Below are 12,915 nucleotides of genomic sequence, written 5' to 3'. Positions count from 1 at the left end.
TGTACAACTCAGGAACAACCAAATGGAAGTGATACTTCAACAAAGGGATGGGGAAGGGGTATGAGGCTTACATGCTCCCTCAGGCCCACCACTCTCCCAGGACCTCTATTTGTTCATCAATCCCAAAGCTCTTCCAAGCTGTTTTGCTGTTTAGTTAAAAAAAAAAAGTAGATAGCGTATAATTCAGTGGCATTAAGTACATCTACATTCCGAACAACCATCACCACTATCCATTTCCAAAACTTTTCTCTCACCCCAAACAAACCCTTTTTTATGACTGGCTTATTGCACTTAGTGTATGTCCTCAGGGTTTATCCATATTGTACTATATATCAGATTTTTGTTCCCTTTTCAGGTTGAATAACATTGCTTTGAATGGATGTGCTGCGTTTTGTTTATCCATTCATCTGGAGATGGCTCTTGGTTTATTTCTCTCTTTTGGCTTTGAGCATGAGTGCACAAACCAGGAATCTTTCAAAAGCAATATCCTGGTCTTGTCTGGTCTTCTCTGAATCCGACTTAAAGGCATTTATCCAGGGGAGAATCCAGGTGAGTTCAATAACATCCACTCATGATGTCAACCCTACATTATCTGGGAAAGTGTTGAGCTTCTTATATCAGCATTAAGAGTAACGTTAGAGATGCTAACCTTAACCATTGCGTCCGGCCTATCAGTGATCGAAACCATAATTGATGAAAACGAAGTCAACAAAGGATTGTCTAACATTCCTCTATCCACCCCTCTGTGTTCTTGGTATTTTATTCTAGAGTTAAGTTAGACTGTCAGAAACAAAATGCTTTGGCCAACTGCCTTAGTCTCTTAAACCAAAGTCCATGACTCACTGTCTTACCCTAACATGCCAGCAGGGGGCACTATGAGAAACAACCTTAAGAAAACTATGGCTAAATTTTCTGAGGACTCATTAAGATATGAGCTAAAACAGTTCTTGATATCATGTATTTGACATGAGCAGAAACTTTCTATAGACTTCAACATTAATAAAAGTTGTGTCTACTCTTGATAACTATGTAAACCAGTATATATTTTTCTCTTGGACAAGGAGAACAATTGTGTGTGTTCCCTTTTTAATACTGTCTGTTTAGAACTATGTTCTCTCTCTCTGGAAAATTTTACTTCCTAAATTGGCTTTGTTATGCTTGACTCTGAGGCTTCGTTTGTCATGTATAGAGTCATAACTTTGTATTACGTCTTTCTCATAAGTGGCCTAAAATCCCATGACTGTTGAGGAGAGAGGAGAAACAAAAGGAAAAAAAAAAAAAATGAAAGACAGGCAGGCTCTGGATCTGCAAGTGGGAGGCTGGAGCCCAGGGAGATGGAAGGGGTGGGGAGTTAGTGGTAACCAGAGGCAAGGCAGGATGCTCTGGGTACAGGACAGTACTCAGTTCAATGCCTGTGCTCAGCTTTTCATACTACAAATGGTACTTTAAAAATGTATTTTGGTGACAACATCCATTTTTCTTAAAAAAAAAAAAAGAGATCCACATGGAAGGGGAAGTTCAAAGTTTAAAAATATCTGCATCTATTCTCTTTGGCTCCAATCCTTCTTCCTGGGAAACCAGGGCTTCTGAGGACCAGGTGGAAATTTTACTCTTGGCCACCAGAGGGCGGTGCAGGACAAGTTTGGTGTCCAGCAGAAAAGGCTATTTATTGGTCCTAAAGGAAGGAGGCAAGTTTGTTGGCCTGTTTCTTCCTTGGCTCTCCTTCCTGCAAGTCAGATGACTTGGTCACAGGTTGATGTTGACTGAACCAAAACACTCAATTCTGGGTCACCTTTATGAATTAAAACAAACTGGGTTGCTAAAGACAACTTGTTCTAAGTAGGCCAGAGTTTGGAGGGTGGTCCCCCATCACCTGTTCTCAATCCTCTGGAGAGGAGACCAGGGGAGAGCTCCTGGTCTTTTTCTACCTGAAAACTGGGCTTTATATAATTTACCTACATACAGGGCCCACCTAGGATAAAATGGGGCCATGGATAGGAAAATTCCAGGTGCTCACTGAAGATTCACTTATTATTGTGTAGGCACAGTTTGGGTGCATTTCATGAGCCCCATGCCCCAGGAATGGCCCCTGTGCTGCCCAGGGCTGCATGGTGTCCCACAGCAGCTGGTCCCACGTCCTTTCCTTTAGGGGTTAAAGGTTGTTGGAGGAACCTCTGAGGCAATATCCACACAGGTCACAGTGGAGAAGCTGTTCCAGGTAGGAGGGAACTGGGTCCCCCTTATCTCTGCCAGCTGGTGACATCCAACAGGGGATCAGGCCCCTCTGATGTTTTCCCACTTGGGACTTCAAAGCTGGAGAAGCACGCCAGCCCTGGTGCAGACCCCCCAGCCTCACTCGAACCTCCCTCCTCAAAGCTCCCACCCTGTGAGTGCCACAGTCACCTGGCCTCCAGGAGGAAAGGCAGGCCATGAGGGTCCCACTCCCTCCCAGGGTTCCAGAGTGAAGCACAGTGCACCCTTTGCTCACCGTGTGCAGCTTGCAGCTCCTCCAGGCACTGCGGAGAGTCTGCCCTGGTCAGAGGCTCCCTCAAGGAGATGTGCCGGGTGAGGGGCTTCGGTAGAGGTGGGGATTCTGGCTGCCAGGCTCTCCCTTCACAGGGCTTCGCACTGGAGGCCTCGCTGCTGCCATAGTCAGATTCTGCATCGGAGCTGGAAGGAGGAGGGAGGGAGTGGGTGATCTGGAAGCCCTGGAACCCACCCCCTGCACACACCCACATGACACCCTTCCATTCCTGCCTCCTGCAGACCTTGGAATCAATAGGGGGTTTAGTTCATCTGTGCCCAGTCCCCAGCCTTGGACTGCACCACAGTCTGAGGTCTGAAACCCCCAATTCCTCTGTTGAATTCTTAACCTCCAGAACCTCAGAATGTGACTGCATTTAGAGACAGGGTCATTAAAGAGGTAACTAAGTTAAAATGGGGTTATTAGGTAGGCCCCCATCCTATATGACTGGTGGCCTCATAAGAACAGGGAATTTGGGCATAGAACGTGTGTGCACTAGGAAAACGCCACCATGTGATCAGGAGATGGCCATCAACAAGCCCAGGAGAGAGGCCTGGAACAGATGCGTCCCTCCAGCCCTAATTGGAGCCAACCCTGCCAGCGCCTTGATCTCAGACCTCCATCCCACAGAGCTGTGAGAAGGGAAGTTCCTATTGCTTAAGTCACCTGGGCTGTGGTACTTTGTGACACAAAGCTGACTGATATAAGCTTGGATCAGAGCAGGAGAAGGCTCCCAGCAAATGGCTGACCCACAACTCACATAAAGTAGGGGGTGTCTCACCGTCTCCCAGCCCTGAACACAGCTCCTGAGCTCTCGGGGCCAAAGGAGCTCGTCTACAGGAACTTGATCCTAAAACTTCAGACCCTGAAATGCTGCTTTCCTTCCCCCAGAATGGGGGGCTGGGGGTGGGGAGTAGAAAAGCCTCTCTGGCATTTGGGGACGTGGTATTTAACGTGGCAGGAATTTAAGTGGTAGAGAAGTGGAGGCAGAGTGTTGTGGGCAGAGGAGACAGCCGAGCCCAAGCCTGGGGTGGGGAGGGCATGAGACATTTTAGTGAAGCTAAATATCCTTCCTATCTATCTATCTATGGATCTATATGAATCTATCGTCCATCCATCCATCCAGCATGGTTCTTCCACTAGGTCACTGCCCCTTGTCTACCTGTGTGCCTAGTGGACCCTTCCTAGTACCCAGGCCTGCCTAGGCCTGGCACCCCATCCTGTGCACTGGTCAGTCCCAGAGGTGGGTGTATGACCTGGGTAACACCAAGTGGGGGCTTCCCTGGATCCTGTTCTGTGACATTATTTATGGATATGGGCTGAAGCCCTCTGCAGTGAGGGTTGCACAGGTGGGGACAGCCTCTCTGTGGATTGCTGCAGGGCTGACCTGTGAAGAGGCAGCAAGGGACAGCTACTGTGAGTCTCTGGCTTCAACGTCACCTCCTCAAGGTGGCCTGAAGTGAGGACCACCCTTGGGACTTCCTGGCCCACACCAGCCAATACGTCTGCCTTTGTTACCAAAGCTGCCTTGAACTGGGTGTCTGCCTCTTACCATGGGGATGGTCCTAAGTGAGCCTAGAGGACTAGAAGGCTGTGTGACCTTGGGCAGGTGCCTTCTCCCCTCTGGGCCCTGGTTTTCTATCTTAATGACTACTAAGGGCACTCTCGGGGAGTGGTTTTCACGCAGATGTGCACATCAGAATCAACTGTGACACTTGCTGAAGTGTGGGCAGGCCCCTTTCCAGAGTCTAAATGATCAAGACTTAATAAGTTAGATGTCCGTGACCATTGCCTCCATTTTTTCCCTCCTGTTGTCCCCCCACGTTCTTCAATTAGGCCTCTGCCCACTGATTCCACGGAGACCACGTTGTGGATGTTAATGAGGACTTTCCTGTTGGAAAGCCCCAAACTCCCTTCTCTATGCTGTTGACTGGACTCCACAGCTTCCCAAGGTAGCAAACCACACCGTCCTTCAGGGCCCATGCTCTGCCACTGAGCCACCCTTGTCCTCAGATCCCTTTTTGAAACACACTCTCCTCTTGCACTCCTTAACTGCCCCATCTTGGTTTCCCTCCTCTCCAGTGGGCTTTGCTCACTCTTTCCCTGCTTGCTTTCTGAATGGGCAAATGCCCTGGGGCTCTATTCCAGGCCCTGCTCCCCTTTATCAACAGGAGGATAATCTTACTCCATTCAGGACCCCTCAAGTCCTTTGGTTTAGTGGATTCTGAACTCCCCATCTTCAGTCCTGTTTCCCTGAAAGTTCAGGTGTTAGTCTTGCATGTTGGACTGCTAACTTGATATCTGCACAAAGATGTGGGCAACTCAAACCCTAGGGGTCCAGGATTGAACTCTTGGTTTTCCCCATGACCTATATCCCCTGAAATCCTTCTCACCTCAGGAAATGATCATACTATCCGTTCAGTGATGGAGTCAAAACCTGGGAGTTGCCCTTGAACTCTTCTTCCCTCAGGTTCAGCCAATCAGCAAACCCATCCCGCTGTTCCACCAGTCCCTGATCTCCCTGCCTTTGCTCTGCTCCACCTGACCATCCACTCCCAGCACCAGGGCCTGCCGATTTTCAAGAATTGTGACTGAGATGTCACTCTTCAACTTGAAAACTCTCTTTCAATTATCTCTGGCTTAGAATGCAACCCTTCCCAGGCTCCCTGCGCCCCACTCCTGCCTTCCTTCCAAGACCTCTCCTCCATCAGGCTCACTCCCACCCCAGGGCCTGTGCACTAGCTGTTGTCATGGCTGGACTGCCCTTCTTCCTTGACCATTCCTTCCTAACCCCTTTTCAGCTTCAATGTCACCTCCTCAAGCAGGCCATGGTAGGTGCTCTGCAAAAATGGCTGCCATCCTTCTCTTTGGAGCCACACTCCTCTGCAATAGGACTTTGCAGCTTTTCTTATAAAGGGTGAAACCTACTTCTTGGCTCCTTGAATCTGGGCTGACCATGTGACTTGCGGTAGCCAATCAGATGCCATGGGAACAGTACTGGGCAGGGCCAAACCTGGGTCTCCAGAAACCTTGTGCTGCTCTCCTTTTGAGCTAACCTCACTTGCTGGATGGAGGATGAAGACTCTGGGCACAGTAACCCTCTGTCACCACAGCTGACAGCCAACTCTACTGTAGAAGAATTCTGCTGGGCCAGGTCACCAAGGCCAGGGCTGTCCCCAGGGCCTGCTGAGCTGCTGGCCCCCACAGTCGAGGATGTAATAAACGGGGTTAAGTCACTCACTCAGGGCTGGCTTGTTACCAAGCATGATTTTGGCAGTCAGTAAGGACACAGAGGCCTTATCTGGCCGCCCAATCTAAAAGCTGACTCGTGGCTCTCTACCATGTGCTCCTACTTTGCTTCTCTACCTGGTGCATGTTTTATTTTCCCCATTAATGCTTACTTGTTTGCTGGCTATCTGCCCAACCTGAAGAAAAGAGGTGAGAGCAAGGATTTTGCATGGGGTTGGTCACTGCCCTGTGCTGGGTCTAGTAGATGACAGGCAGCCGATACTTCTTGTTGCTTGAGCTCCTGAATGATGTGGGTGTGTCTGTGGGTGTGTCTGTGGGCAAGGCCTGGAGTCTGCACTTCTCATTACCACTCTGGGTGGGGATCTGATGCAGGAGGTGAGATGACACCCTCAGAAACAGTCATCAAGTCACCAGGCTTCATTTCCCCTGCTGGCTTCCCCATCACCATGCACTGTGCTCTCAGGGTGGGAGGGCCCCAGGAGCCCCTCCCTGTGACAGGTAATGCCCATCTGCAGCCCTTGCTGCAGATCATGTGACAGTCACCTCCTGGGAGACAACTGTGATGCCAGGGCCTTTCCCTTCCCCGAGAAAATAATTGCTGACATTTTCGGGGTTTTTTTACACCCTGAGCCTTGTTCCATACACTTCCACATGCTAATGTTTTGATCCTTACAACTCCTTCTGAGACAGGCGCTATGATTGTCCCCATTTGACTGATGAGGAAACTGATGCCCAGAGAAGTCCTTCTGCAAGTGAGTGGAGAGGCCAGATCCCAAATGTTGCTCCTCCTCCAACCCTGGTGTGGTCCCCATCCTGCAGCCGCCTGGGCATACCTGCTGTCCTCGCTGGTGACCAGGACACGCACGGCCAACACGTCCTGCCCAACCCCGTCCTCCCCAGGGCTGATCCTCACAGAGGTCCACTCGGAGGGCAGGGGAGAGGTGGCTCCTCCTTCTGTATCACCGGGCTCTGGCTCAGGGACACTCTTCGGCTTCTTGGGGGAGATGGGCTCATCTGCTGAGAGAACAGGCTCTAGAGAGATGGTGGCATGGTGACTCTAGAAGGGCACCCGCTCCTCAGGGGTCTGGGCGGGATTCTGGAAGGGTGCAGGCCTTGGTCTACACAGGAGCTCTGAGACCCACCTCTGAGAGCGGCTCTGCCTTTGCTGGAGCCCATCCCTCTGCCCAGCAGATGTACAGCATTTCGGGCATGGACACATTCCTCATCCCATTTAATGGTAGGGAGGGTCCCAACATGTTCAGAGGGTCCACCTCAGGCTCACCAGCCTCTGGCTGCTGGTGTCCAAATCACAAGGCCCAACCTATTGCTAAACCCAGGGGTGACGTCTCAGTTCTCATCTTATTGACCCAGCCCATCAAGCTCCCCTTCAGACACAGCCCTCCTCTCAGCCCCGGTATCTCCTTTCTGGTCTCCTTTGCCGGTCCCACCTTCTCTCCTTGGTGTCAGAATGCTGAAGGGCCACAGGGCTCAGGCTCTGAACCTCTTTGTCTACCCTCATGTCCCTGAGGATCTCATGGTTTTAAATAACCCTAGACAACAATGGCTCCCAGGCTTACTCTCCAGCCTGGCCCTCTCCCTGAATCCTGACACACATACTGCGCTTACTCGGCACTTCCACATGGACATCTAACATGCACATCAAACTCAACCTCTCCAAACTGAATGCTTCATCTCGCCCACCAACCTGCCGCACCCACAGCCATTGCCATCTTGGCAGGTGACAGCATTAGCCCCCGTTGGTCAGGTAGCTTCTCTGACTTCTTTCTTCCTCTCATCCTTCACTCAAGCCATCAGCCAGTCGTGGTGGCTGTCCCTTTAAAATCCATCAGGGATGCAGCCCTGCTTTCTATCACCTGGTCCCTGCCTCATCACCTCTGGCCTGGATGACAGAAACAGCTCAACCTGGGCTCCCAGCTCCCCCCTGCCATGTCCCACCCCCTCAGCCTTTCCCAGCAGCCAGAGTGACCCTGCGGAAGCACAAGTCAGACATCGCCATTCTCTGCTCAAATCCCATGGGCTCCTCTTTTCACAGGGAAATAAAGCTGAAGAGTCTTACCTACTGTGGCCCCCAGTGGCTCTGTATCCTTGTTCCTCTACTGCCCCCTGGTTCGCTTGGCTCTGACCTCCTTGCTGTTCCCCACCCCAGGCCCCTTGCACTGCTCTCACGTCGGCTAGAAGATGCTCTTCCTGGGGATATTTGCATGCAGGGCTGGCTCCTTCGCCACCTTCTCAGAGATCCTGCACCAGCCATCCTGTTGAACGCGCCCTGAAGTTTCACTCGCCACACATCTCAACTCCCAATCAACTATACAATTTTCTTATTTTGTTTATTGTCTCTCTCCCAGGACTAGAATCTAAGCGGTGATTTTTGCCCATGTTGTTTGTGGCTGGAGTTTACCTAACAGTGGGTGCTCAGGGGCTGCCTGTTGAGTGAGTGGACGAATCCCTCTTGGTTCCTGATCTGATGGGTAACCCTTCTCTGGTCACCGTGGAGTACTTGTCCTTTTCCCTTTCCAAGGGAAAGACCTAAACTGATCTTGGCTGGATCTCACCCATTGTCCCCAAATAGGAGCCATTGTCTTTTCTTTCCCAGGCTCTTAACTTTTTTTGCCTACTGGATTTTTTCCACCGGGATTTACATACACTGAAGGCTCCAGTTTTAGGAAACCGCTTTTTAACCTCAGACCCCACCCGGCAGCCCTTTCTCTCTTCTTCCTCCTTTCTAGCCTGTCTTCTTGGAAGACTTGGCTGCACTCATGTTCTACACTTCTTTATCAATCCCCTTTCATCCTGCTTATGCCCCACCCCAAACTACCCCCAGCAAAGTCCCCCATAGTGGGAGCTCCACTATTGTGAAATCCAACTTACAGGGCTTTGGGGTCCTCCCTGGCTCCTCACTGCTCCAAGGGACACTTTCTCTCCCTGCCCCTCCACCTGTTCCATCTCGGCCATCCAGTATTCTAGCAGCTATTTTGAGGGGTGCTCAATATAAACCACAAATCATTTGGCACTTGAGCATTCTACATGTGCTAAGCCTGTTAAGCTCACATGATCCTCTGAGCCAAGCAGTATTATTGGCCCCATTTTTCTGAGGAGAAAACTGAAGACTACAGAGATTAAGTTGCAAGCACGTGGCCACACATTGCATCAGAGGATGGGGACCAGTCTGTGTGTCCATGAGCACAACAGATCCCCAGATAGATATCCAGGCTTGTGGCTTTTATTCTGCAAATTTGGACTCAGAATATGCCCACAGTTCTTCACTTGCTCTCTGTGACAGGGGACTGTGTGTTTATAGTCCTTCTCACCAGAGTAGGTGGGGCACCCCTGCCTGTCCCATTGATGGAGGTTTGGCTGTGAGACTTGCTTGGACCAGTGAAACACTTGGATGTGTTGTGAGCAGAGGATTCAGGTGGACTTGCAGGTTTGGCCTGTCACTCATGCTAGATTGCCATGAAAGGAATTATTTCAGATGGTGCTGCCCCTTCAGCCCGAGTCCCTGGTTGAGGGCACATGGAACACACCTGGAGCCAACCTATAGCCTGGAGCCCAGCCTGGCCAATCCCATGGGAGCCCAGCCCACCTTAAACCTGCAGGGCCCAGCCAACCCATAGGCTCATGAGCAAGAAAGTAGAGGCCATAGGCCACTAAGATCTGAAAGATTTGTTATACAGAATTATTGTGGCTGAGATCCTGCTCTATACCTGACTATATCTGAGAACAGGTGTGTTTGTGTGCCTGTGAACCACATGCCCAATACTCATGCACCTAACAGGTGCTACTGTACCCTCCTCTGACCAGGGCCTATGCTAGGGATTAGGAAATGTATCAGACACCGCGGTCTCTGCCTTCAATGACCTCTTTTTGTCTCAGAGAAGAAGAGACACGTTCATAGATATCTACATTATAAGGCAAACTAGAGGCGGGCAGTGAACAGGTGGAAGGTGTGCAGCAGACACTAGGTCAAAGGTGCCATTTTAACTAGGCTGGAGCATGGGATGGGCAAGAGTTGACCAACGGAAGGGGAGATGGTACTTCTAGGGGCCTCTGGAGCAAGAGCAAGGTAGGAGAGAGCTGCCATCTGCATGGGAGTGGAAAATAAGTCCATGTGGCTGGAGGACATGGGGGCATGTTAAAAAAAAAAAAAAAGCCAGAAATGAGTCCTTTGACATCCAACCATGAAAGAGCTTGAGTGGCAGGTTCAGGGTGGATTTTACTACAAGCACCTCCACTGCAGAGTTGTGAGCTGGGGACTGGGATCATCAGATTAGTGGCATAGAAAGACCACTCTGTGTCAGAGTGGAAGGTGGACTGGGGGACCCACAGAGGGGAGGAGACTCAGGGAGGTGCTGGTGACCTGGTAGCATGAGGTGGCAGCAGGTAGCTGAGTCAGGCTGTGGTGGCACCAGACCCAAACTGCAGGGATACCCAGGGTTCTGCTTTTCTTTTGACCTCCCAGAGAGTTTTGGCTTTGCCAGTGGGACTCAGGAGTAGAATAGTTGCTCCCTGGAGACTGGGAGGGGTGGAGGGCACGGCTGACCAATGGTGCCCCAGTACTGCAGAGCCAGGGCCAGTGTGTCTCATAGTGGAGCCTGGTGATTAGTGAAGGGGCCACGGGTGGGCACTGGGATGCAGAGACTGCAGACAAGAAGATAGTGTTTCCTTTGCATCCCCACCAGCTAGCCAAGGCAAACCCCGAAGGAAGGACATGCCCCTCCTGTTTCCATCCAGCCACAGGTACTTTGGGCTCTGGGGCTCATTTCCATGCCAGGATTTTTGCTTCCAGAGACCTTGGGTTCCTGTCCTCACAAACCTAGGGGTCACGGAAGGACTGGTCAAACTGGTGTCAGTGGTGGGGGTACTATTAACCATCCTGAGGCCACACAACTCATTGTCCAGCACCCATGCTTGTTCAGCACTCTGTGTCCACCGTCTCTGACATCCCGACAGCCCTAAGAGGAGGGTACCATCATTGCACCAGTGGAAGAGTGGAGGAAAGCAGAACCCAGAGAGCACTTCACCCAGGCAGCACAGGAGTGCACAGTGTCAGACCTGCTGCAGCTGATGGCCTGCCACTCACCGGGCAGCCATGTCTGCAGCCTGCCTAGGTGAGGGGACAGGGCGCTCACCTGTGCTGCATGAGGCCAGCCCCTCACTCCCTCCCCTAAGCAGACTGCTCTTCACTTTAGACTCTGCCTGAAGTCCTCTCAGATCAGGGAGAATCCAGGACTATATAAGGGCGGGGTGTGTGGTATGGGGGGACCAGGATGGCAGGTGGGGAGTGGGTTGGGGGAGAAGGATCTGCACCTCCCAGAGCAGCAGCCAGCTGGGCCTCCTGGTGGGAAGCAGGTCAGCTCAGAACCAAGCATCTCACGCTCCTCTCAGTACTCGGACCAGATTCCTGCTCCTGGTGACAGAGGCGACTCAGGAATTCTAGTTCTTGGGGAAGGCATTGCCATCAACATCCTGGGAATGTCTGACCTCACACACCACCCCAGCAGCAGCCAAGTCCCAAGGCCCTTTCCTGCCTGGGCCTGGCACAGGGTCCTGGGCTGCCCTGGTTCCGCAGTGGAAGGCACTCCTGTTTTGCACCCGTCTCGAGACTCTTCCAACTCACCCCAGAACCCAGGAAGATAACAGAGCAACACACGATCCCCGTGATTGTTATTAACTCCATTTTACAGGAAAGAAAACTGAGGTTCAGAGGAGTTGTCCAGGGCCACGACAGAGCCATGGTCCTAATTGCCAGTCATTTCTGGCTCTAGGCTTGGAGGAACCTCCCCTGCTGTTGTGTCCCCTGTTCTCTTGGTAGATAAAAATTGAGAAATAAAGTGGTGTAATCAGGAAAATGGAGCTGAAACCAGGGAGTTCAACAGAGGAAAGGTAAGGAGTCAAAAGGTGTTAGAGCAGCTGAATGGCCAGATGGGGACGGTGCAGGAACTCAGAGATGAACACAGTGGGAAGCCACCAGAGAGTGGGCTGGGGGAAGGGAGGGGGCTACCAAAGCCCAGGGACCACAGCCACAGCTGCAAGGCAGAGAGGCAGGAAGAGCACCCTGGTTTCTCCCTTGATCTTGCCCTCAGCCTCCCACCAGGGCATCCAGCAGTGACACCTAACAGGAAGTCGGCTGCAAGGAACACTGGGTGATGTACTGTGTGGAGGCCGTGCCTCTCCAATACAGAGCAGAGCAGGGGCAGGGGCTGCTACAGTGTCTCTGAGCATGAATAGGTAGATGGCTGGGACACTAGGCACAAGGTACTTGTAAGGTGGACCATGATGGCTGAGGGGACACTGAAAAGATCCCAGCAGAATGGGGAGGGCCATGGGAAGGGGTCTGAGCTGGCAGTCCCTCTGTCTACCTCAGGGGATGCCACAAGTGCTCTGGGAGGAAGATTTGCCCACAGCAGCACTAACATCCTGTGCAGTGTGGGGTCTTCTAAGATAAAGGTGCATATGTCCAAAGACAGCCACTGCTATCCTGGGGTCTTTGGAGCATGACTCCTCTGGGCATACTCAGGGAGCACCCATGGAGCTTCAGGAAAGAATCAGTTGACTGTAGTGCTGGGCCTCTGGGCCCTCCCCTGACCCTGGGACTTGGCTACTGGGCTTTGTTGTACTCTCACAAGGTGTCCCAGGTCCAACCAATGGGCCTGGTTGTTGACACACAGGCACACCCTCCACTGTCCTGAAGCCAGGGCAGGTAGTGTTACTCGGAGGGCCCTGCCTGGCCTTAGCAACGGCCTCTGTGCAGAGACCAGTACATTAGACTAAATGCAAACAAGAGGAAGCCACAAAATTTGATTGGCGGAAGGGGCTGAGGCCAGGTCCTTCCCTGGAAACCCAGGGGTGACCAGCTCCTACCCGAGAACCCTCATCCTGGACACTGGGCCGAGCACTGGGGAAATGGCAGCCATAGGAGGGCCTACAATAGGCCCCAGTCTTCAGAGGAGGCTCCCCCTGAACCACCCTCCTTTGGTACAAGTGTTGGGAGTTCGTGTGTGTCTTCCCATTGGCTCTGTAGGCTACAGAGCAGCAAGGGAGCTAGATTGTTTGGCCAACAGCAGCAGGTTTAGGGCCTCAGTTCTGGGACCCTGACTCTTCTTCCCACCCCACCCCCTGTC

At 51.9% G+C, this 12,915-nt stretch overlaps 1 protein-coding gene across 17 annotated transcripts in view; it reads right to left on the bottom strand.

Annotated features, from left to right (window-relative positions):
* The window catches only part of Mical2 (microtubule associated monooxygenase, calponin and LIM domain containing 2), a 215,805-nt gene that overhangs the window by 50,666 nt on the left and 152,224 nt on the right, over positions 1 to 12,915 (bottom strand). For all 17 annotated transcript variants that reach the window (XM_048788346.1, XM_048788357.1, XM_048788356.1 and 14 more), the window contains 2 exons: positions 6,607 to 6,787; positions 2,489 to 2,670 (listed from right to left, as the gene is read on the bottom strand). In XM_048788346.1, coding sequence (XP_048644303.1) covers positions 2,489 to 2,670; positions 6,607 to 6,787 — 363 coding nt within the window. The remainder of the gene's footprint in view (positions 1 to 2,488; positions 2,671 to 6,606; positions 6,788 to 12,915) is intronic.

This window comes from Marmota marmota, unplaced genomic scaffold, assembly GCF_001458135.2.
Source record: "Marmota marmota marmota unplaced genomic scaffold, marMar, whole genome shotgun sequence".
NCBI lineage: Eukaryota > Metazoa > Chordata > Mammalia > Rodentia > Sciuridae > Marmota > Marmota marmota.
Note: the sequence above shows the minus strand (reverse complement) of the source record. Positions and strands in the feature narration are given on the sequence as shown.